General features: G+C 38.4%; 1 protein-coding gene across 1 annotated transcript in view; it reads right to left on the bottom strand.

Moving 5' to 3' along the window:
- CNTNAP2 (contactin associated protein 2) overlaps positions 1-26,476 on the bottom strand; it is a 1,392,626-nt gene that overhangs the window by 101,942 nt on the left and 1,264,208 nt on the right. The window contains exons 17-18 of the mRNA XM_042806379.1: positions 7,441-7,659; positions 4,669-4,905 (exon numbers count right to left, since the gene is read on the bottom strand). Coding sequence (XP_042662313.1) covers positions 4,669-4,905; positions 7,441-7,659 — 456 coding nt within the window. The remainder of the gene's footprint in view (positions 1-4,668; positions 4,906-7,440; positions 7,660-26,476) is intronic.

The raw sequence follows: 26,476 nt of genomic DNA, 5'->3' as shown, positions 1-26,476 counted from the left end.
CTGTGCTCATCTCTTTGGTGTTTGTTGATGCAAACTCAGTAACTGCACAGAAACTGGGAAGCTTTGAATTTACCCTTCCATCACACCTGAAGGCACATGAGTCACAATACCAGCTGTTTATTTTTTTTTTTTTTGCTTCCACATTCTCTTAGAGGTGGGCAATTTATTTTCCTACTGTTCATCCACAGCACTTCAATACCCAAAAGAGGAATGTCTTCTTCCTGGGGGATCCTCAACATCACAATGCAGCCACATGTTCTGCATAACCATTTTGGCATTTGAGCTTCACTCTTTTTGTTTAAAGGAAGGAGTTTGTTTTTTAAAGGAACAAAATTTAATTGCTTTCTTAGAAATGCTTTTGCGATGATAGGACAGCTGTGGGAGGAAAAAAAAAAAGAGAATTTATGCTTAAGCAAAGGACAGGGAAAGGTCAGAAAGCAATCTGTAGGACTGCAGAAACACTGCAGCTATACCTCAGAACAATTTCTCTGAGCAATGAAAGGAGAAGTGAAGCCAATTGCATACACCCCAAATACAAAACAAAAATAAAGTCAAAATAGATGTCAGACTGCATTTTTGCACTTTTTTGTCCTTGTATAAGAATAGTGTAATTTCCAGGCCACTATTACATCAATCACATTGTGATCTGCTACTAAGGCTGGAGACAATGCAATTTCTTGTCAGTCATCAGTCAGTGGCTCTAAGGATGGATTTAATCATCAAAACAATGCACAATATGCAAGGCCTGTTTTTATTGTGAAATGTGTTTATTACTTATGAGCCACTGTATGGTGATTTTCTTATAGTAATGATTTTTTTTTTCTTTGATTTTTCCTATCACTACTTCTGCTAGCAGTTTCAGTATATAACCAACCCCAAAAAGTTTACCATGGGGAAGCGACTTGAATACAAAAATAAAATTTTTGGCTAAGAAAAGCTTCCTGTGGCAAATTAAAATTGATGGGAAGAGAAGATTGTGGCATATTGAAAGGTATTATATTATGCCAACTTTCACTCCTGCTAAGTAGCATGTTTTTCTGGTAATATCTCATATTGGTTTGAATGTGATGACTTAAAAAGTCAGCCACTATTGATTATCAAATCAACAGAGCTACTTGTCCTGGAAGGTTTACTCAGAGGAGTAACATAACAAAACCTAGACCTAGTTTATCATGTAAAGTACTAACCTTGTTATTTCTTGGAAGCTGACATGAATTCCTAGTGAAAGTAACAAAGAAAAATATTCTTGCTTGCCTCATACTAGACACATACAACATCACAGCATCCAATCACATACTGTGGTATAGGTTAGAAAATCACAAGTGACTGAGCAGTAGTCAACTATGTACTTGCTATAAAGAATAGAATTTACTGAAAACAGAGGATATAGTCTTCAAAAACATGTTCACAGACATTTCAGTGCTTTTAGAGAGGGGAAGGTGTCAAAGTGTTAATGAAAAATGAATTTAAATATCAGCATTGAAATGTTCTTATCCAAATGAACTAAAATATTATTTAGATAACATTTTTTTTTTAACTGAAATATATCAGCTGTTTTACTAGAATTTATTTTGCTGTTGTCAGTACTGTATGTTTGCCCTTTGTATCTAGAAACTATATCTAGACTTGTCTCATGGACCAAGTGGACATGGTACAAGTTTCCAGGAGCTGCCACTAGGAAGGAAATGTAGGATCCCCTTCCTTCACAAGTCTAGGGAGTTTGACAACATGCACAAGATGTTCCAGTGTTTTATTTGATTTAAAAGGCATAGGCAAGTTAAATTTATAATGTAGAATTTAATGGGCTGAAAACGAACTGTTTTAAAGATCTCATTATCAGCATTGTTTGTTACAGAGTTTTTACAATTATTTTGATCACAGGATGCCCCCAAACCAGTCTATCCTCTATTTAATTTATCCTCTAACTTTATCCCAGTCCCACACTGTTGTTTCTACAAAGACCCATGAAGTCACCCATGCTAAATCATATTTGGGGATATTCTAGATAGTAGATCAATTTTTAACCCTATCAGATAGTAAATTAGTAATTTGCATTTTGTACATAAGATGTCAAGGATTTAGAGAGATATTTTCAGCCTGGAATAGTTCTGATATTTAAAGCAGAAATGTGATGTTATGTTTAAATGGCACAACACTGTGTGTTACAGAGGTTCCTACTCTAGGGTGAGTACTTTTGCACGACTCGGTGCTGCCCAGCAGCAGTAGATTACAGCAAGCCTTACTGCGTGCCCAGAGTGTTACTGCCAGAGCTCTGGGCCTTTGGCTGGACTGAGAGGCTAAGGAGAATATTATAGTATAATATAGTATGATATTACTGCTGTTGCTATGACAGTGCTTACAGACCAGACAAAACCAGGGTTTGTCTGTGCTAGGTGCTCAGTTATTTCACTTATGGTAATTTTTATCCTGTTAGCTCCCTATCCAGGAAATGTAAAACAGTTTAGCTTAGGGCTAGCTTTGGCAGAAGTTTGGAGTTTATCTATCCATAAAAGAAACAGAAAAGCACAAACAAAACCAGTGTGATGAGTATTGGCAATACAGAAAAAACCTGAAAAGTGAATTCACTGAATATGGCATAGCAGCAATTACTTTTTTTTTTCCTTAATTTTTTTTTGAGTCAACACGTCATCTGAAAGAGACTGACCCAGTTCCAGCCTGAATGTGTTGCCTCTAACATAACTGTACTACCGAACAGAAATACTAAATATACATTTATTATTATTATTATTATTATTATTATTATTATTATCATTATCATTATCGTTATCATTATCATTGTTATTATTAATTATTGTTATTGTTGTTATTGTTATTATTATTATTATTTGATTACTATTCTTCAAATCATGATAAACCACTTGCTAAATGAACTGAAAACACTGTACTCACATTCTTAGGAGTTACTGTATGTACAGTCCTGAATGTGATGAACATGTTTTATAATTTGTCTTTGAAGCAACACAGCATAGTGAAACCTGATGAAATTCCTGCATGCAAGTGCAGTGGAAGCCATTACCTAGACCAGAAGCTATTTCACTTCTGCTGCACCAGAAATACACTATATTTATTGGAATTTATAAAATAATCATGTTAGAGATTTGTCAGAATATCTAGTGATGTGAAAACGATTCATTAGCTTTTAGGAGAGGGTGCTCCCATGTGTGAACAACATCAGCAATAGACAAAGTTCTGTTATGATAAAATGAAATGAAGGTGGATATAAATGAAGGTGACTGAAGCGTGTGAGGAGAAAATATAGTCCATAACCCAGCATCAGGGAAAAAGATTGCCTCTTTCTCTTATAAACTTGGTTTCCTCTAAGTGTGTCTGGAAAGGAACAGGGTATGGAAATTTGCAAAGTAATTCTCAAAGTCTGACTTGGAAAAAAAACAGAAGTTAAGAAAGAATTGGAAATCAGAATGTCAAAGGACAGGTTCTTTCCCCTACTGTTGAGACAACTTCATAAAGGGAACTTGGCCACTGGTGACCCAGCCTGCCTGCAGGATTCCTGGTACAGTGGGTAACGTAAAAGCAGTTTAGGAGGCTAGAGGTTTCTTTAACATCACAGATACTGATGAGAAAAACTTTCACATTTTTTAATTGAAGTTGTATGATTAATACCTTCTGAGAAAGCTTTTATAATGATTAGGAAAAGCATCAGATTGGATGATTCTGTGTACCAATAAAAGCACAGTGAAAGAGATCTGCTGAGTGATATTAGCATCTCAGGTAAATGTGATGAAACCTTTAGAGGTGTTTAGAAGAATATTTCAAGAATATAATGAGAATATCCTATGTAATGTAAGGGAAACAAATGAATGGTCACAAAGCCTGCAAACTGTGTAAACATTTGGAAAATTACATTCCCATTACTACTTACTTTGTCACAATAATTTCTGGTCAAAATAAGAAAAAATGGGGTGAAATTAATTAACATCTTGTTCTCACTTTTTTTGGTAGTATGTAAAATCCGTCTTTCCCTCACTCATTGTCTGTTCTTCTTATGCAGGCATGTGTGTCCACAGTAAATCAGTCTCTTACAATAATTGATTTTGAAAATTGAGAACATACTTTAGACATTTCCAAAGGACTCACATAGATGTGGTACCTCTGTACCTTCCCTTACCCCAACAAGTTCAATCTCTAACCCAGTTTAAGCTACTAAAAGACTTGATCTGGTTATGGATGGATAAAATTTTTAGTCCAAATGCTGGCCTCCCAGTTTATAAGATATTCAACCTAAAGCTCACATCTATGTGTCTCCAAATATGTTTCTGAATGAGACTAGATAGCTTTTGTTTAAATCCATGTTTCTTCTAAAGAAGTAACCATGACATTGTACTAGTAGGAATTTATTGTTCAACAGATGAAGACTATGGAATACAGTCTGCCAGACCTGCTATGACTACAGGCATTCCTCTTGCATTTTGTTGCATTATTTGATTTAAACATGTATGTAAGTACCAATGAAAGATGTGGTTTTAAATCATCACACCTAAAAACTGCGTGTATAATTTGACTTGTTTGCAAGAAGTAATAAACAGAATTTACTTGTTTAATTAATAAAAGCTGGAGCATTGATTCTATTGTGTTTTTTCCCAGGCAGATAGTTCTCCCATACTCGGCCTCCTGCACTAAAGCATTTACCTTTAATGCAAAATGGTCCATCATAGGCAGTTTTGGAGCAGTCACAGGAGTAGCCATTGTACTTCTCGACACATTTACCACCGTTTGCGCAGTACATCCCATAGCTTGTGCAATGGCCAGAGCAACCAGGCTTCACCCCCGGCGTGACTTTTGCTCTCTCTTCCAGGTCCAGTGTCACGCCGTTCATCCTTAATGAACGAATGCAACCTAGGAAGCCCCGCTGGCCTCCTGCAGCACCTGAGAGGGAATGTAAAACTGTGAGACAACACTGAACAGATTTTACTGTTGTTGCTTTACATAAAATATCCTGCTAAGCTTGTGACAACAGCTGGAAGTAAGTAACTTCTTTGTAAAGTAAAGGCAAGGAATTGCCTTGTCCTAATGACAAGGAAATCAATGAAACTTTACCTTTTGATACCATACCATAAGTAAGCATAAATAGTAGGTGCGTCTGCTTTACGCTGATTAGACATTAGCAATCCTACCCCTCCACTGTAAGACTTAATTTCATTTCAACTTCAAGAATTTTAGAGAAAACAGTGAAGAAATGGGTTTGGCTCGATTGTGAAGATATAGCCTTCCTCTCCATATGATTAATGATGATGGATGCTAATAATAATGCCATAATATGTATTACATTTTTCAAAGCCACGATGAGGAAAGAAGGAAAAGATTTAAATCCCCACTCTCAGTTGCAATAGGAAATATAGACGTCCATTTCAAAGCAATGTTTGGTATATTGTTCAGCTGCCTTAGGGTGAAAGATGTAACACTGAGAAGTAACATTTGAAAATCTGGGTTGAGATGACTTTTCTTAGCAGTCTGAGAACTGCTCCTTTTTTCCCTCTTGTAAACACTTGCTGAAAAATGTGATTTCAGCTAGGAAAGTCTTATCTGGGGCTGGATCAGAAACAAAATAACCCTCAAAAATGCAAGCAAATAACAATGAGTGCCTGTCATCCTTTCTCCTCATCCTCTCATGTCTTTGATTACTGCAGTGCTGCAGGTGCTGAAGAGTCCCTGAGGAAATCTGAACACTCCACAGAGATATTTACCTGAGTGGGAAAGGGGACTAAATACAAACCAAAGAGAGGGCTGCTCCAAATTAACTGCTGGTATGATGGATGATTTGGAGTAAGAGGCAGTGCTTGGTCTCTGCTGAGTGCACAGGGCAGAAGCATTCTGGTGTTGTTCCATTCTATGTAAACTCATACACACTGCAGTGATGAAAAAGTCCTAATCCATGTAAGTCCCTTCTTTCCTCTCCTGGTGAGTGTCCTAGCCCCTAGGACACCATGTCATCACCCCTCAGGCGTTTTTGTTGGCCCAAGGGATAAATATTTATTCTACAGAAAGTGGAACAGGAGACAGTGAAACAATTCTTGTTCAGTGTTATTCTCCAGGCCCTGATGTTCAGGGTGTTCATTTGGGACACTTCAACTCAAATCAGTTCTCTGGGTAAGGATTTAAATCTGTCTTTGTGATGTGTGCTTCAATTACCAAGTTATATGAAATGGCTATGTTTCAGAAAGAAAGAAAATCTTGTGCAGATTTGGACATTCTGTTTTTGGCAATAAAGGTACTACGTATTTCAAAACATTGCTGGTGTTACAGTTAATTCAAAACTACCAATAAAAATCAACATCATTAACAATTGCACAAGAACTCAGGCTGGAAAAAAAAATCCAGCTCTTCCTGTTTCCAATAAAATGCTTGGTATTTCTTTTAAAAGGTTAAGGTTCCCTCTTTTAAACAAACTTCACATTTCAGCTTATTTTGAAACTGACTTTTATTGGGATCACAGTCCCAGCAGTAAAGGAGAATCTGAGCTTGTAAATAATGACTGCACATCTGGTGACATATTATATACAGTTTGCAGTGACACTATGCTGTTTACTAAGGCAGTGAAGGCTTTAAACATAATTTTAATTTATTTCTGTTGTTGAACCCTAACTAACATGGGAAAAAAATGAGATAATGTCTTTTTTCCCTTCCACCTTCCCTCTTCTTCTGTTAACAGATACCTAGAGAGTTAGGAAAGTGCTTCTTTTCTCAACATTTCATGCAGTTCTGATTCCAGCTAATGGCACTTGGAATATCTGCACTTTGCAGCCCTGGGGCTAACAATCAGAGAAATACAAGTGCTTCTGGAATAGCCTGGCCAAAATGTATCAGAGATCAACAGCACCAGAAAGCAGCTGGACTAACTTGGTTCTAGGGAATGCATTTGTGTAACACTGTGTGATGCTTTCCTACATGAAATGGGCAAACAGCCCATGCGACTAAAGGGAAAAGGCTGCAGTGAGACACGTGAATGCAAACACGTGGGCAATGATCAAAGCCAGAGGCTTAAAGTGCTGCTGAGGCTAGGATGGGCACTGCAAGCACATGCAGTCCTGACAAGACCTATGCAGAATTTTTCACTTCTGTGGTGAATAAGCGTGTGTGTGTGACAGACATTCAGCAAAAAAATGAGTTTGTCACTACTGCCTGCTAAAGGCTCTTTCATCCAGGAGTTGCAGGTGGGGAAAGACAGAAATGACAAGTTGGCAGAGCAGAATGTTTTTCTCTTAGTTAATCTGGTTTCTGTAATTATGGACATGCTTGTATTTTCTTTTTATTTTTCCTATTCTTTTTCCTCCCACCTGTGATGTCATGCAAGTGCTTCAGGAGTGCAAGTTCCCACATTAAACTGACTGCTGCTGGCAAGACATGAAGCAAAGAGTGTTCAGCACATGAGAGCAAAGTCCAGCTACCCGCTTTGCATCTTACCAACATAGAGCTGGCTGTACAATTCCAGCCGCGTATGTCCTTCTGTCGGCGCTTTCCGGACCTCCAGCGGTAACTGGTCTACCTGCAGGCTGGCCTGTTTGACATTCCTCTCGGCATTGACCCGATGCCACTGGTCATCATTGAGCTGGTTGGGAGATCTAACGATGATTTCCACTGGCCCATTTCCAACATCAAATGAAAATGAAACCTCTGTAGCAGCTGGAACACCAAGCAAAAGGAAACCCATCTTACATTGTAAACAAATTCACTTCTACTTCCAAAAGAGAAAGGATTCATATTTATTAGACACCTTTTAGAATTTACACGCACATTTATTTCCTCCTAACTTCAGTAGGAGTTAAAGTATTTGCAAGGAAGCCATTGTGAAAAGTTTCTATAACATGTGATGGAAATCAAATCAGTTTGGCTTGTAAAATTTAACCAGGATAAATTATACTCTTGAAGAGGTTTTTTTATTTCTCCCAGTAATTTCAATAATATTAGAAAAACCCATTCACCAGCTTTTAGAAGAAAACATCAACAGACCCCGAAACAATGACATTAATTTGTGATTTCTACAGCTTTCCAGTTTCCAGTTTTTTTTTAGGGAAATATGCATATTGATAAAAAAGTGGTACAGAACAAGTGTTTTTTTTCTTTTCAGGGGCAATTAAATTTTTACAATTAACCAATAATGTAGTGGTAATGACCTATGTGAGATTTTATGGCTGAAAAAAGAAATGGATTCTTAGCAAGCACTACATTGCTCTATTTATAGTGGATGGTTCAACCATGTTTAGAAATTTTACAAATGTCCATTAGGGCCTACTAGACATTCTTCTGGGTCATTCTCAGTAAACTAGATAAATGATACTTACTATTAAACAGGGAGAGAGATTAATAATATATAGATGATTTTGGAATGAAGAAATAGAATTTTGACTTTCCTATCAATATTTAGTTTATATAATTTGGGGCTGTAAATTATATTATGGTGGTAAAACATCAGATGAAAGGGTTACCAGAAAATGGATTATCAGTGGATAATTACCAGAAATAGATTATTATTCAGAAAGAAGGATACCATACAGAAGTAAAGACAACAAAAGAGTTCCATTTAATTTTTTTTCCTTACATATAAAATAAAAAATCTACAGCACCCTTTAATTTTTCTGAAAAATCTCAGATGTCCAATTATGGTCTCAGTGTTCCAGCCCAGCTGTGGTTTCTTGTTTGGTTGATTTAATAAAACAGTCTTACAAAAATCTTGCTCAGTAAGACTATTAAATTGTAGAAACACCACTTCATGATCATTATCACTAACAAAACTGATAAATAGTGGGAAATATTTTTGTACATGGTCTGACATCACAAGGTTATGTCAGACTGAATTAAATGCATTTGTATGAAAACTGGAAGGATAGGAATAAAATTTTTACAGAAAATGTTTTTTTCAAACAAAGTTTATTATACAATTGACACCTTTGATTTTTTTTCTGAAAAATTGGCTATCTCTAAAAGAAAAAATTAAGAGCATGTTTTATTGCCATTGTACTCTCTGTTCTCTGCTGTATAGCATAATTTCATTTCTTGAATGAACTGCCTTTCATAAGCCATGAATTTAGTCTGTTTGGCCTTTTACACTTTACAAGACAGAAAATCTGTATGAGCCAAAGCTTGCCATTAGAGAAATAAAGATGTTTCATTTTAATGTTATTATGTCTTATAACTTCAGCAGTTCTGTCAATAAACTCAGGCAAATTAGGAATTAGAGCAAACTCTCTTCAATACTTAAGTTGTATATTGTGTTCAAGTCTATTTTCAAGGGTGTGTGTGTAATTCTCCTTTACTTCTTTGCTTTGAAGAACTTCTTTAGATCTCTTAACTGTCGGGCTTGCATTGCTTCACAAAAGCCATCTGTTTACAAGGCTGTAAAATGAGAACCCCTTAGCAGACTTCTCATCTTATTCTGAGGCAACTGATGGCACTGTTACTATTGCTTGTGGGTACCTTGAGCACAACCCCATCCAGGTTTTTTAAAATCTCTGCAAGAATGCTTCTTTGTCTGTAAGCTCTTTGTCTTCTGGATGGAAGCATCTCTAAGTTTTTAAAGGAAGATTATTCTTCCTCTAAAAGAGAAAAAGGAAGTGTAGATAATTGGCAAATAGAGATATTTCAAGTAGAAGTTCTGTACCTATATAATTCAGCTTTATGCATGACTTTAAACTGAAATCTGTATTACAGTCTGAAAGACTTATAATGAAATTTGTAGTTATTGGAGAAAATTATTCACTCTGACATAAGAGTACCATTTGTATAAATTAGTATTATATTTTTATATTTAATCTTATAGTTAGGGAAGGAAAAGCATTCCAGAAAAATCTTCTCATCAACAGTCATTCTCAGCGCAGGTACTTGCTAACATGCTGAAAATACAGCATATATGGACTGTGCTGATTCATCCTAAGCAACCTAAAAACATGACTCTGATAAAACAGTGTCTTCATTTTGGTTGAGATAGAGTCAATTTTCTTTTAGTATCTGGTACACTGTGTTTTGGATTCAGTGTGGGAATAATGCTGATAACACACGGATGTTTTAGCTGTTGCTAAGTAGTGCTTATCCTAAATAAAGGATTTTTCAGTTTCCCATGCTGCCAGCAAGTGGGTGCTCAAGAAGCTGGGAGAGAGCATGGCCAGGAAAGCTGACTTGAACTAGCCAAAGGGCTATTCCATACCATAGGGAGTCATGCCCAGTATAGAAACAGGGGGGGTTGGCCAGGAGAGGCTTATCGCTGATTGGGCGTCATCCAGGAGATGGTGAGCAATTGCCTTGTGCATCACTTGTCTTTTCTTGGGTTTTATTTCTCTCTCTTTTTGTTATCTTCTTTTTCATTACTATAATAATAATTATGATTGTTATTTTACATTATTTTAGTTATTAAGCTGTTCTTACCTCAACTCATAAGTTTTACTTTTTTTTTTTTTTTTTCTGATTCTTCTCCCCATCTCCCTGGGAAAGGGGAGGAGTGAGCAAGCAGGTGTGTGGGCCTAAACCACAACAATCAAAAGGGAAGAAAGTTATTTGCTAGGCTTATAGGCTGAAAAAAAACATGAAATATGCCAACAAAAAAGAGCTTTGCAGGTGAGCAGAGGCTCCACAACAGAATGTCTCATGTTGCTGCTTTGGACTTTTCATTCTCAGTTTCCACTGAAATGAATTTTTGGGTCTTCAGATTATGTATATTTTTCAAGTAGGGGCATCTCTAAGTAAAATGTTAAGGTACTTGTATCTTATCAAAAATGGATGAACATCTGGTAACAGACATGTTAGTCAGAAAAGGAAGACAAAATAAATTGTACCTCCCCTCAGTAAAGGAGACAGGGGATCTTAACAACTGACACAGAGAAGGCTGAGGTACTCAACAAATTTTTGGCTCAGTTTTCACTGGCAATTGCTCTTCCCTTATATCTTGAGACCCTGAATCTCAGGTCAGGGACTGCAGGAATTAAACGTCCAAGGTCAGGTTGGATGCGGCTTCTAGCACACTGTGCTACCTCAGTTCCTCCTTTTTCATCTGCAGGAAGACCGGGACAGGCTGGAAGAGTGGGCTAACAAGAACCTTATGAAGTTCAACAAGGACAAGTGTAAGGTCTTGCACCTGGGAAAACATAATGAAGGAGTGCAGCACAGTCTGGGATGTACTTGGCTGGGGAGCAGCTCTGTGGAACGGGACCTAGGGGTCCTGGGGCACAACAAGCTCAATATGAGTGACCAGTGTGGTGCAGTGGCAAAGCAAGCCAACAGGATGCTGGGCTGCATCAAGGGTATCACCAGCAGAGATAAAGAAGTCATTATTCCACTCTACTCAGCACTTGAGAGGCCACACCTGGAGTACTGTGTTCAGTTTTGGTCCCTGCTATGCAAAAAGGCTGTGGCCAGGCTGGAGAGGGTCCAGAGAAAAGCCACAAAGACAATCAAGGGACTGAGCAGCCTGCCATATGAGGAAAGGCTGAGAGAACAGACATTGCTCAGCCTTAAGAAGGATTGGGGATGACCTTATTCCACGTTCCAGTGTTCAAAGGGTGGCTACAAAGAAGATGGAGACTCCTTTTTTACAAGGAGTCACATGGAAAAGACAAGGGGTGATGGACATAAGTTACTTCTGGGGAGATTCTGACCGGGCACAAGAGGAAAATTTTTCACAATGAGAGCAATCAGCCACTGGAATAATCTCTCCAGTGGAGTGGTGGATTCCGCGACACTGGACACTTTTAAGATTCAGCTGGACAGAGTGCTGGGTCATCTTGTCCAGATTGGGTTTTTGCCAAGAAAGGTTGGACCAGATGATCCTTGAGGTCCCTTCCAACCTGGTATTCTGTGATTCTATGACTGCATTGTGAGATTCTGTGTTTCTTGGGTCCTTTCAAGGATTTCTGATAGATATGTTTTAGTTAAACACAATTTCTGAGGTGCAACCAAATGGGAGGTAGCATGAACTTCTGTGTCCTTTGCTATACAGAAAGTCAGACTAAATGAACTGATGGAGATTTCTGGCATTCAAGATCTATGAACAGCTAGGTCTAACATTTTCCTAGAACTACTTGTGTTTCATGTCTCTTTTTTTTTCCTATTTTCCTAGTTTGATATTTGTTGATAAACTGCAGGCTAGGATCTCTAGCTGTAGTGAGGCTGCCAGCAAAGAAAGAGACCCTGACAGATGGGTGGCTGCTCATAAGGTGCTAAGCAGTGGGTGGAGGTTCTCAAGACACATCAGCTGTGAAATAAAAGGAGTGATTACAGGTCTCCTCACAGTCAGTTTTGTATGTCTGTGTTTCTATTTCTCTCCTCGCCCACTATCCTTTCTCTGAAATGCATACTTTCATCTCCTACCTTGTACTTTGTTTCTCTTACTTCCCCTGATTTATTTTTATACCCTTCAATGGGACTCACTGATGTTTTAGTTGACTTACATCAAAGGGAATAGTATCTAACTTCTTTAGGAGCCTTTTGGAATCCCATTCTTAGAACATTAATGCCTTGTTATGGCTAGAATAGGAGCTCACATGTTTGGCTGTGAAACAGAATACAACAATAAGCTATAAACTGTAGACTAAAACTTGCCAGACAGGTATTTCCTCCCTCCACTTTGCTTGCTTGATCCATGAAAATAACAGCTTGAAAATATTCTATCTCTGTAAGGGCAACATTTGCCAAACTTCTTGAACAGTTTATTTGTAAATACCTCTCTGACAAGGGACTCACTGACTAAACCGGTAGGAAGGATTCAGTGAAATGATTGGGAAGGAATGAAAACTTAATCAAAAGATAGGAAATGTTAAGCGTATCTAGAGCTAGTGGTTTATGTATCTTTATATGGAATCCATCACCAGGGTCAAGAACAGGTCTCGTATCTCTTCCCACTGACTTTAGTAGACTCTGGATAGAAAAACGGGATTTCCAGGATCTGAAAGCAACTATCTTGTCCATCTTTTATATTTAGATAGCTGAGTTTAAAAATAGTTTTACAAAGTCATCTCTAATTACTTTCCCTGTTGCCCTCATTTGCACAGGGGTGAGACATGGCCATGCCAATGTTGACATTGAAACAGCATTGATAGATTGTTCCTGGCTGATGAAAATACATGCAAAGGGCTACAGATGCTACCTTAAAATGCCATATTGGAACACAGGACCTGCTTTGAGGAGGCCACTTTTCAGGAGACACAACTCAAAATTAAAGCCACCAAAACAACATCTCAGAGAGAAATTGTTGATCCAAATTATTTGACTGCAATGCAGGAACTACTGTGTAGCTTGGCTGTCTGTTAATAATCAGGTAGTTGTCAAAAATCATGACCATATTTCCAATAATTGGACTAAGCATCTGGAAGATGTCATCATTTATCTAATTCCCAAATGAAGTGGTCATTTGAACTAATGAGCGAAAGCTTCACTCATTTGACTAAATGACAGTGCACATCTATGCCCAAGACTTGCACCCTGAGCTAAGTGCCAAAAGAAATAGCTCTGGAAGCTACACAGCTGCATCAGCATGATGTTGTGCCAAGAGTAATTAGTTCTAATGAGAGGTTGTACTGCACCTAAGATCAAACCCAGCATAGATGAGTGCTGATTTATGTGGACATGCTGTCTTTCTTAGAATTAGAGCAGGTATCTCTCCAACATGGGTGTTCATTGTACAGACTAGACACACTCTATTTGCACGTAGGTTAACAAGTCAATCAAAACCAAAATCATGCCCCTTTCCACTCTCTTGGATCTTATGCAATCATTTATATAAGTGTCAAGAAGGAAAAAAGTGTGAGTAAAACTATCACTTTGATTTAACATCATTTAATGTCCACTTATCATGGTGTAAACTCATCCACAAGATTAATATAACAACAAGTGAGGCTCAGTGTCTTTCTGAACCTTTAGAACAAGCTCATATTCTGTATGGAGTAAACAATCCATCGGACAAACACAGAATCACAGAACCATGCCATGGTTTGGATTGGAAGGGACCTTTAAAGGTCATCTAATCTAACCCCTCCTGCCATGTGCAGGGACATCTTCACTAGATCATGTTGCTTGAAGCCATGTGCAATCTCACCTTAAACACTTGCAGTGATGGGGCAACCTGGTCCAGTGTCTTAACATTCGTAAATAATTTCTTCCTTATAATCAGTCTAATTCTATACTCTTTAGGTTTCCAACCATTGCCCCTTGCCCCCTTGTCCTGTCACTACAGGCATTCATGAAAAGTCTTTCTCCACCTTTCTTATAAGCCTCTTTTATATATTGAAAGGCAGCAATAAGGTCTCCCTGGAGCTTTCTCTTCTCCAGGATGAACAATCCCAACTCTCTCAGTGTGTCCTCATAGGACAGGTACTCCAGCCCTGTGATCACACTCCTCCAGCCTGCCCAAGTACCTGTGGATGGTACCCCTTCCCTCGAGCTGTTAACTGCACCACTCAGCTTGGTGTCACCTGCAAATTTGATGAGGCTGCACTCAATCCCACTATGTCACTGATAAAGATATTAAATCGTATTGTTCCTAGTATGGACCCTTGAGGGACACTACTCATTACTGGTTTCCACTTGGACATTGAACCATTGACTGTAACTCTTTGGATGCGGCCATCCATCCAGTTCCTTATCCACCTAACAGTCCATCCATCAAACAAACATCTCTCCAATTTAGCATCAAGGATATTGTGAAGGACCATTTCAAAGGCCTTACAGAAATCCAGATGACATCAGTAGCTTTTCCCTTGTCCACTGATCCAGTCCACTCCATTGTAGAAGGCCGCTACATTAGTCAGGCACAGTTTTGCCTTGGTGAAACCATGTTGCCTGTCTCTCATTACCCCCCTGTCATGCACATGCCTTGACATCACTTCCAGGAGGATCTGTTCTATGATCTTACCAGGCAGAAAGGTGAGGCTGACTGGTTGGTAGTTTCCAGGGTCCTCCTTTCTACCCTTTTTAAAAATGTGTGTGATGTTTCTCCATTTTTCCAGTCACTGGGGACTTCATCTGAGTGCCATGACATTTCAAATACAATGGAGAGTGGCTTAGCAGCTACATCAGACAATTTCCTCAGGACCCTGGGATGCATCTTGTCAGGTCTCATGGAGTTATGTGTTCAGGTTCCTCAGGTGGTCCCGAACCTGAGTTGGGTTACAATGGGAGGGACTTTGTTCCCCCAGTCCCTGCCTTGATGTTCTGGGACTTGAGATATATGGAAAGAGAGATTACCACATATATTGATAAAATATAACTTCCTTGTGAAAAAAGGGGTAGAGTGACTGCTATTAGCATTAACATTTTGATGATATAACTGTAAAAGTTTTAAAATATGATTGATTTCAGACATTCTGTAACAGTATTACTGATTTCTGCTCAGTGAAATTCTTGTTGCCTGGAGACAGAATTTTTAAATACATTTTACCTTCAGTTGTAGGAAGTCTAGAAACATGCATAAAAAGGAGAAGAGAAATCAACTTCTCAATGAAAGGTAAAGGAAAGAAAACATGTACAACTGAATGGCTTTAACGATTAAAGGTTTGAAAAAAAATACACCATAATATTTAGAAAAGATAAAAATAGAAATCCAAGGGTAGGCTTTTGCAAATATTAAAGAAACTAATTTATGATGAACAGGATTTATTAAATTCCCCTGCAAATTCATCAGGAATACATAACTCTTCAGAATGTCTGAAGCTTCTTATGACCTTTTCAGTGTGTTTTTAGATAATGTTTTAATTTTGAAATTGTCAGAGTATTCTGCAGACCAGAAAAACAAATCAGAATGAAAAATAAAGAAAAAGGCTTTGTCAAGTGCAGAAAGACCATCCTCTGAAGTGCCTAACCTTCTCATATTTTTGATGCTCATTTTCTCCACCATTCAGTCTGCAGCCTGAAGGCACTTGATTCAGTCTCTGCTGTGTGCAGGATCTACATCTGGTAACTGCAAAATTACAGTGACATTTCTTTGTGAACGGACAGGAATTAGGTCTTCTGAGAGACATTGTCCAGCAAAAGCTGCTGTTTTCTCATGCATATGACTATGTTGCCACATTGTAAGAGGAGACTGCCCACAAATAAATTGTCTTGCCATATATTTAAAAGACATTAATTTTAATACCTGATTGTCCTTCTTCCATGATACTTTCACATCTTTCTAGTAAGATTTACAGCTGGACCAGTAATTTCAACAACTGGACAAAAAAATAGGTGTGAGGACTAGCTTTCTGTTTACGGGAACCAAGAGTCTTTGGATTAATGGGAATTACATATGTTAAAATCCTTTAATTATTTTGTTTTATGGCTGTTCAAATATGTTTTCATATATCTGGCTGCCTGCCTGAATAGCTACCTATTTTCTTGTTCCTTCATTGCCTGTGTTGGATTAAATTATCTCTCCTATAATAATCTTCAACTATTGTCTCCATGCTGAGCCCTTGAAATTAATTATCTTCATGTGTTTTTTTTTAATCTTAGATATTCAACATATACCAGCTGACTCAGAAGTACTGTACTACTTTGCAGCGTAGGTCTGGCAAACTCTGAGACTCCCATAGCCTGGGTTTCCTAAAGAACTGGGAAATATTGGATGAGATGTCAGAAAAAAAATTGTGGAAAAGGCAAGTGAGGAGAAGGCAGATAGAAGCTGGAAGGTAGGAAAGATGGTAACTTGTGGTGTATCCCTGGGGTCAGTCTTAGCTCCAGTCCTCTTCAAATCTTCATTAATGACCTATCTGATGACGGTGAAGACTGTACCCTCAGCAGGCTTGCAGATGTCACAAAACTGGGATGTCCATGCTTCCATCCAGAGGGACCTCAACAGTCTGGAGAAATGGACTGAGAGAAACCACATAAAGTTCAGCAAGGAGAATTGCAAAGTCCTGCACCTGGTGAGGAAAAACCCCATACACCAGCACATGCTGGGGTTGACCCAACTGGAAAGCAGCTTTGCAGAAAAGGCCCGAGAGGTCCTGGTGGAGACTGAGTTGAACATGAACCAGCAACATGCCTTGGAGGCAAAGAATGCAAATGATGTCCTGGGCTGCGCTGGTAGGATTGCTGCCAGCAGGCTGAGGGAGGTGATCCTTCCCTTCTGCTCAGCACTGGTGGGGCCACACCCAGAGTACTGTGTCCAGTTCTGGGCTCCCCAGTACAAGAGAAAGATGGAATTAATGGAAAGAGTCCAGTGAAGGACCACTAAGATGAATAAGGGACTGGAGCATTTCTGTATTGAGGAGAGGCTGAGACAGCTGGAACTGTTCAGTCTGGAGAAGAGATGGCTCAGTGGGGGATCTCATCAATGTATATAAACACGTAGGGAGGGTATAAAGAAGATGGACCTAGGCTTTCTTCAGTGGTGCCCACCGAGAGGATCAGAGGCCATGGACACAAACTGAAACACAGGAGGTTCCCTTTGAACATCAGGAAACACTTTTTCAGTGTGAGGGTGATGGTTCTCTGTGAGATCTAGTTGAAGCCTACGGTAATTTTTAAATTTTTTTCTGCTAGTCTGTTGTCTAGTCTAAAGCATCAAGCTTAACTTTGCTGTGCAGATGCCACTTGCAGCAATATCCATCCCTATCTACATATTCTAAAACAGTTGCAGGTGCATTTCAGTGCTTCCTTATTGCTGTTTTATTTCAGTTCAGCTAACAATACTATTCACCCCCTCCCTCCCTCTTTCTGTTTTTCAGTTTTTAAGGGGATAATAGACTGGGATACTACTGTGCGGAATAATTTCCCTAAATGCACATTTACAGCTGTATTGTTTTAACAATACTAATTTTAAAAGTGGGCTATTCACTACCATAGTCTGCTCTCAAAAGGTTAAGAAGTTGCATACAGAAAGAGGCATATCTGTTAGATGCAGCACTTTTCATTTTCAGTTCGCTTCTGGTAGAGAGCGATTATGTCAGTGAGCCATTGTGTTTCCATGCACACACAAGATTAGATTACTCCTTTGGAGCAGAAGTTGGAGTAGAGAACAGCTCAGACTTACAATCCTTCCCCGAGTTTTCCTCAGGGTGGTCCAACTTGCTGTTTGATTGCAGCTGAGGGGGAGCTTTTAACTGCTGGAAACCTGTCGCAACCTTTTGCTACCTGCAGCTGGATAAATGCTCTCCGGGTGCAAGGTAGTAAAAAAAATGGCCCCGGCTTCTCTCACCTTGTGGGTGAACACCAATTCTCTTTCTACTGGCAGACAACCACTTACACATGCAATTTGCAGTATTTTGGAAAGGTCTAACTATACTGGAGCTCAATATGGAGGGAAATCAGAACTGAATACAGCACCTTCATCATCATGAGTAAGCATCTGCGTGAGGACAAAAGAGGGATTTGATTTTAGTAATAACTAAGAATCAGTTATTTTTATTTCACTCTCAAATAAAGTCAGCTATCAACCAACCAATCAAGCAGAAATACCAGTCTTGCTACACAGTAGATTAGATTGCTTTGAGGGATTAAAAATATTGAGTTTAAATGAAAGTACCAAATTTTCTCATGAAAGATCATGAAAAGACCAAATATGCCACAAGAAGGTAATTATTTATTTTCATTATTTATTAATTACTTCAGTTATGTTAATTGCACTCCAGCTGTCTTGTAGATAAGCACTTGGAAATAACTTTCATATTTTTATGATTATATTTTAGTTGATGTAGCAATTTTCAACCATGGACATAATGAATGAAAGATAATATTATCAGTCCTGCATAAACAGAGAACCAAAGCAAAGGTATATGAAGGGACTTGTTTAAGGTCAAACATCAGATGGTTAGAGCAGGGCTTGCAAAAATGCCTACTTGCTTTACTTCTAAGGCAATAAATACAATTTCAGATAGATGATGTTACCTCCCATCCAGCCAGCCTTCTTCCAATAACTATTTAGCTGTCTGGAAGGAAGGAAGGAATTGTGACTCAGTTGAAGGTCTTGTTGATTCATCTCATGGAAGTTACTAAAGCTTAAAAAAATACAGCAGCAATATCTTCTGGTCCCTTTTGTGAGAGATGATTCACACAAAGGGAACTGTAGTCAGTGCACTGAGTGGAAAAGGAGAGGAAGCGTCTGCTTTCCTGTCTGTAGTGGTTATAATAAACTTCATGATATCCTTTTAACTGCAACACTTTATCATGAAACTGAATTGTTCCCATGCAACAGAAGACACCACAAAAAGAGGGAAGCACACATATAAAAACAGAGCTCTCCCATGCAGCATAAAAAGGGTTTTGTATAATGAGTAGTTATTTTTTGCTGGATGAAAAGCAAAATAAAAGTGGATGCTAACATACTTGAAATCAGACAATGACTGAGCATGATAAAGTGTCAGAGAGATTTTTGAGAGGGGAGAGTGGCTTCTTTTCCTATGAAAAATTGCTATAAAGTTGGCATGGTTCTAAAAATGGTGAGCAATGGGTCTGAGTGCTTACAAGCAGATACAAAGGATATCAACCTCTGCTTCAAATATGTCACCTTTGAATGTCATAAAAAATCAGCCAAAATCATAAATTGTGCATCATACTATACTTGGTAAGGACCTGATACAAGCCTGAAAAGTGGACATCAAGACTGTCATTCTTCTGTGGTGTGATTTTGAGAAAGCACATTGCCTGTGTCCTTTCCTTCCTCTTCTGTAGTGTAATTATTCTGTAATTTGTGTATTAGATGTAGGTTCTGCTGGAGGCTGTGGTTAAGACTTGTAAAGGTATTCAGATACCTGTGTGGTAGCTACCAAAAAACTTACATCTGCCCAGGTGCTCATGATGATATGAATTTGTTGATTTTTCTTCCTGGCCATGTAAGTTTTTGTCATTCATAGTGGCTGCTATTTATTTGTCTGTGGCTGCCCAGGGGTTACCATCAGGCTAATGACCCTGTTACACTATGCACTGTACTACCACAATAGAAAAGGCCATCCAAAAATATGACTCAAGTTTACTTTTAGTGTACTAACTCTGTATATGAAAAGGGTGTGTGTTAGAATGTGGGGCAGGTGGACCTGGCTAACTGTGGCTCCCTTTTATTGAAAGCTTTAGACAAAGATTTTATTCTCTGAAAACTATACTTGTAATAATTTGTGGTTGCCAACACTGAGGGTAAACCTCCCAAAATGGAAGATGATGTCTTTGATACTGTTTACTTTTTTATGCTGTAACAGGAAAAAAAATCACAAAACTCACAAAGCAGCAGTATCATGGAGTGGTACAGGAGAGTAAGAGACAGAACTGACATGTTGGAGGTAATAATATGTGCTCTGACTTCATGGTAATTAGAGGTGGAAAACTCCTGTAACACACTGGCAGAGGACAAAGGGCACAGCCACATGGGGTGAGCTGTTTTGACCCATATGCGAGTGAGAGACCTGCTTGGTTTAGCCACCTACTCTTAACGGCTTTGCTTCACTATACACTTGAGTCTCATGAAATGTAAAGCCAACAGGAGACACATTCCTATTTCCTGCTGTAACAGTGGAAATCGTAAAAGAGTGAGTGAAAGGATTTATGACTGTATAAAACATTTATTAAGAATTCATACTAATAGAGAGCTGTCTTCAGTGCATGAGTAGAGACAAAATGCACTATAGTGATCCAAGCTTTATTTTAAAAACAGTGTCAAGATGTTTGGGTCAAAAGGTTATAAAAACCCTAGGTCATGCAAGATAGTGTGATAGTAGTCTTGTGAAAGTAACTGATTTCACACTCTTCTTAAAAAATAGATTCACTGTTTTATTAGCTTCTAAACAAGACTTTACATTAATGTTTTTTCTTTTCTTTTAAAATGTAAGAAATTATACATGTGTGCAACATTTCTGAATGAAAAGTCAGGAGAAGAAAGTATTTTTCCTTGTCCTCAGAACAATTGTAGCAAGGCAAGGTAGAGTGACAAAAACTGAATTAAGAGTGACTTAAAAATTAAATAATTTTCATCATGATTTAAATTAATATTTTTTTAAACTAACATTTAAACCATGATAAAATGCTGTAAAGTGTTAGGAAAGTCTGTGGACAAAACTTTATATGAATATTTAGCACCTACCATATTGTAAATATTCTCACAAAGACTTAAGAGAAAAAAAATATGTTTACTTGAATTAATCTATTTATATAATTTGAATTAATCATGTGCATAAATATTTGAAGCATCATGGATACAATTGTATTATTATTAAAAACACCTCCTCTTTCATTGTATCTTATAATTTAATCACAGAAAATATTCTTCTACTTTAAAACTGAATTGTTTTTGTAAAAAGAATAAAGAATAATTTAGACAAATAATAATTAAAAAATTAGGTTAACTAAGCAATTGCCAACATTTTCTCTAAAAATGTCCCACTTAAAGAAAAAAAGTAGTTTACAGGAAGAACAAATGGATGAGACCTTCTAGAGACAGCTAGAAGTAGCCTCATGTTCACAGGCCCTGGTCCTCATGTGGGTCTTCAATCACCCCGATATCTGTTGGAGGAACAAGACAACAGAGCACAAGCAAGGTTCCTGGAGAGCATTGATAACATCTTCCTAACACAAGTGAAAGAGAAGTCTATGAGGAGAGATGCTCTGCTGGACCTTATGCTCACAAAAAAGGAGGGACTTACTGGGGATATGATGGTTGAAGACAGCATCAGCTGCAGTGACCATAAAATGGTGGGGTTTGGGATCCTGAGAGGAGAGAGTAGGGCAAAAACAAGACAAGCTTCTGCAAGTACCTAAGTGCTACTTAAGTAGCAAGAAGAAGACTACGGAAAATGGGAGCCCACTGCTGAATGAAGCAGGAGCCCTGGTGACACAGGACATGGGAGAAGCTGAGGTAATGAACACCTTATTTGCCTCAGTCTTTACTAGAAAGAGCAGCCTTCGGGATTCCCAGGTCCCAGAGATTACAAAATCCGGACCAGGGCGGTTGGACCAGATGATCTCCAGAGGTCCCCTCCATACTCAACCATATTGTGACTGTGTTATTCTGTGACTGTAGAGTCTGCGTGGGCTATTTATTTACTGAAAGAGCAGTAGAGATTCATTTTAGTCCCATGGGCAGGATGTTATCAAAATCCCACACTTGTCCTTTGCCAAGATGAGCATTTTTAAATATTAGAATATTTTTTGGGGAAAAAAAGTAATTACATCTCAGGTGTGCCTCTTAGTCATGAGGACAATCCCTTCATTTGCTCCAAGGCTCATTAAGAATACCATTATTCCTGCAAAGTGGTAAAGAAAAGATTGAGATATTCAAAGACATTATTTCCTCATAATCTAGTGATTAGAGCATCCACAGATGCAGTGGAAGGTAGATATCTGACATTCATGTGGGCAGAGAAAAGGAATGCACTGGGAACTCTGTCAAGTCTGGCCATGCAAGGTAGGCAGAGTAGTGCCTGCTCCACTGAAACCAGAGCTCTTCATGTGCTACTCAGGTGTTAAAAAGAATTAGGCACATCTGGGCATACCAGAGGATATGTCCTGAGGAAATTTGTTTGGAAAATTTAGGCTGATACAGGCTTGACACACTTCCTGCTATGTGGTAGCTGGGTAAGTATTTTGATAGGTATCAAAATTTTGTACTGAGATGCTTAAGCCTGATGGTGGCTCTACTCTATGACACCTTGTCTTCAGGATGAGATATGTTCAGTCATGAAGTAAGAAGAGAGGAAGCCTGTCCTCTTAGTTTGTTTTGGAACATGTTCCTGTTTACCCTGTTAAAGCAGAAAACTCAGTGACAGAGTTGGGCAGGAGAAGTCAGCTGAACTCAAAGTGGCATCCTGCTAATACTTACCACATGAACTAATGCAAAAAGTCACACAGTCACTTCTAAGAGTAGCAGGACGAGGAAGTCCTTCCATTTCAGTTCGTTGACTTCAGTTGAAGATGTGAATTTTTATTTCAAATTACATGAAATTACAAGGAAAATATAAACTAACAGGGTTACCATAGTTTAATGACAGTGCCCAGATTTTACCCTGCAGTTGAGAGACATAAGAGTGAACATAAAGCCAGTAAGGGAAGCAGACATCACTTTTTAATGTGTGGCAGAACACAAAGAATATTAAAGCATATAAAGGATTTGACAAAGTCAATGTAATGGATATCATTTTGTGATTAAAAAGCCCTCTGATTTTTGGAAGAAGGGAATTGTTACAGATCTGGCATGTTTGATTTTCTGCCAAGAAGACCAGAGATGGAAAATAGAATTGCAGAGATTGTTGATGAGCTGGATGAAGTATGGGTCATCAGAATATTAAAGGACCTCTTAGCTTTTTTGGGTCAAGTCATATGTAGTATTCTAATGAATACTTTTACAGAAGAAGTCAGCATATGTCTAAATTTTTGCTGCCAGTAGCAAAATGTTGAAAAGGTGAGAAAAGAATACATAACAAATGGAATCCTAGTGTGATCGGCCAAAAATTCCTAGGACGCAGTGGGCAGAGTAAATACTAATGCCATTGTACAATCCATTATCAGAATTAATGTGGATAGTTTGGATTACCTGCGTTTAAGAAAGAAGAAATCAAGGTGAAATGAGTAGGGAGAACTTTATTAGCATAACCAGAGAAAGGAACAAGATAAAATGTCTTATGAGAAGAGATGATGTGAATTTGTCTTGATTAACATAGCAATTAAAAGCTGAGAGAAGATATGATTGCTCCATAAATACACAAGGGGAGAGTAAATGCTAAGAAGAGAAAATAATTAATTCAGACAAGGAACAATACTGAAACAAGAATGAATGGCTATAAACAAAAGACGCAAATAAAACTATTAGGAATTAGAAGACTTCTAACCAACAAAGGTGTGAAAGCCTGAATTAGTTGTCCAGCTGGCAAAAACTCAACCCGTTCTCAATAGAGAGTTGGACAAATTTAGGGAACTAGACACAGGTTATGCATCATGGTTTTCTGTGACAGCAAGGATTCTGAACTCAAGGGCCCAGAAGGTCTGTTTCTGTCATGTGCCTAAGACATCTGGTAATTTTGTGCAGTATAGTAAATATTTACTTTCTGCAGGATAAAGATCAGCATACACGAAGAAGAAAGTAACAAAATATATGCAGTTTTGGTATGTAACAGAAAGTAGACTAGAAATAAGGGCAAGTATGTGAGATGATAGTGCATGGTAGGGTTAGCAGTATTTTGTCATGTGCCGCATGTATTTAGTGCAATACTAATCCAAAATTAGGGATAACTATGCTTTTTGAATTCCAATCAGTTCCCACCTTAAACTTTCTGTGAGCTGTAACTGATTTATAAGATACTGCACATAAAAAGACTACTAAAGTGACATTTATGACAATGAGAAAATCATCCCAGAACCCTTGAAAGGAGAGGGGAAATGCTGAGGGACTGATGTACAGCACTGTGCAGGGTCATGAATGCCATACTGACATTGAGTCAGACCAAAGTTGAGCAACCTATACCCTGTCAGAGTCCAAGCTAGCTACAGAAGAGCTACTGATGGCTTTAATTTCCCCAAAGTTCTGTGTCTAGGATTTTCTATTGGTCAGTTTTAGCCGGTTCCCCATCTGGGATGTTTATTTATTGCCTTCGGCTTCATCCTACATGCCAGCCTGGGCACCTATCCCTACCTGATAATTAGGAACAAGGGTATAGGTGGAACTGGCCTTCTCAGATGGGCCATAAATTGCCCTGCTTGAGTATCAGGCTTTTCTGCATCACCTACCTCATCTGAAAAGGAATCTTATCTTTAAAAGAATCGCGCTTGCAGTATTTCAGTCTAGGCTTTTTTTATTTGTAACTTTCATATGGTCCTGGAATAGGATGAGAGTTTGCAAATACTGCTGTAAAGACATTAGGGTCAAAAATTTCCCTGAAGAAATTTAATGCTCTTCCATTTAATTTGATGACTTCATACTGGCCCCTGGGATGAATATATTCCTCAGTGTCCTATGCATTCTTTGACGTGTGGGTAATACAACACACTCTCCTAGGGGGTTGTTTTACAAAAAAGTGACCTTCTGCTAGGAAAGCAAAATAACTCAATTACAGGAAACAATGAAGGTCACACCGGTTTCTCTACCCGGCTTGAAAAATAAAGCAGTGGAAAATGCAAGCTGTGTATACATTAAATTTGGGAATTTAAAGAGTATCATGTGGAAGACTGATTGATATGGTAGAATTCCATTTTAAGATGGCTCTGGAGAAAGAAATTATGAAGTAATTAAAATTTGGAAGAAAATATATTAATCGGTCACGTGTTAGAGCATTCAATCTGGAGGAACAAATGCTGTCTGGGCAGAAGCAAACAGCAGTGGGAACCATGGTCCCTGATCTGTCACTGCTTCTTGTCTGATTTTGGAGAAGTTACTTGTCTCAGGTAAGTAGCCTGGAAATATCTAAACTCAAGAAGCAATGTAGGACTTTTCAAGTGTAAATGTTAGGTATTAGAATGCTGTCAGTATTCCTTGACCACAGAGCAAGTAGAACCATCCTGAAGCCAAACTGTTGCTCTCATTTAGCAAGCCACTCCATATAAACACTTTCACAGCAGCCAAGCTCATCGATCACACCTTGGGGAGACTTTTTGGGCAGCTAGTATTGCAGGGGTTATCAGCCAAGTGACACCTCTGAATGTAGGGGTTGTAAATATTTCTAGCTTTCTACAATAAGTTAATAAGAAAGCTCCTTCCACTCTTACATGTTCATGCCAGGATCAAACACAAGCTGACCTTTATCTCTCTAAGCATCATCTTTTTTTTTTTTTTTTTCTGTTGCAAAACTGACTTGCTGTTTACTTACTTCAAAATAATAAAAGTGAGATACAATTCATTAGTGTCTGTAAATTGCTTGGAAGTTCTGGGATTGAGAGGAGCTACAGAGTCGATCAGAGTATCTTTTTCATTAGAATTATATGACAGTATCATTAAGGGAGTTCTACAGAAACAGTTTAGTTCATCACAGGCTTTCTAGAGCAACAGTCCTGGGAATCTGTTATAAAAGAGTGGTGGTGGATGTTTCTTCCCAAATTCGCAGGAATATGCCCCTCACAAACTTTGCTTTCAGGAATGCGTCTCTTCTAAAACTTGGGATTTCTCTTGATCAGAATACTCAAATGTAGTCTATTTGACAAACACCTCACAGGTATGAAATAGTTGGGTTTTCACAGCCAGAACTCTCTGAAGTCTTCAATCTATATCTCATAAATTTACAAAACCATACTCTTGCTCATTTGACCCTAGACAGATATGTTGATATTCAGCTGGATTTTAGGTAGTCTCCTGCCTGCAGCAGAGTTTCGAGTTAGGATCCTGGAGGCCTGTCTCCCCGCACCTCAATGGCTTTAGCCAAACTCCATTATGCAAAGATACCATTCTCAGGAAGGAGTGACTGCAAGAAAGAACCGAATGGGGTGTGGAGCTGAGAGTCTTCAAGAATTAAAAATTAAATTCTTGGCATGTGTTGTTTGGCAACATTCAACCCTGAAGTGCTTAAAAAAAAGAACATTAGGATTGCTGGTGAAGACTTGGAGGATCCGTATTGCTGTTGGATGACATACA

The sequence above is a fragment of the Tyto alba genome, unplaced genomic scaffold, assembly GCF_018691265.1.
Source record: "Tyto alba isolate M040663 unplaced genomic scaffold, T.alba_DEE_v4.0 Super-Scaffold_46, whole genome shotgun sequence".
NCBI classification, from domain to species: Eukaryota; Metazoa; Chordata; class Aves; order Strigiformes; family Tytonidae; genus Tyto; species Tyto alba.
Note: the sequence above shows the minus strand (reverse complement) of the source record. Positions and strands in the feature narration are given on the sequence as shown.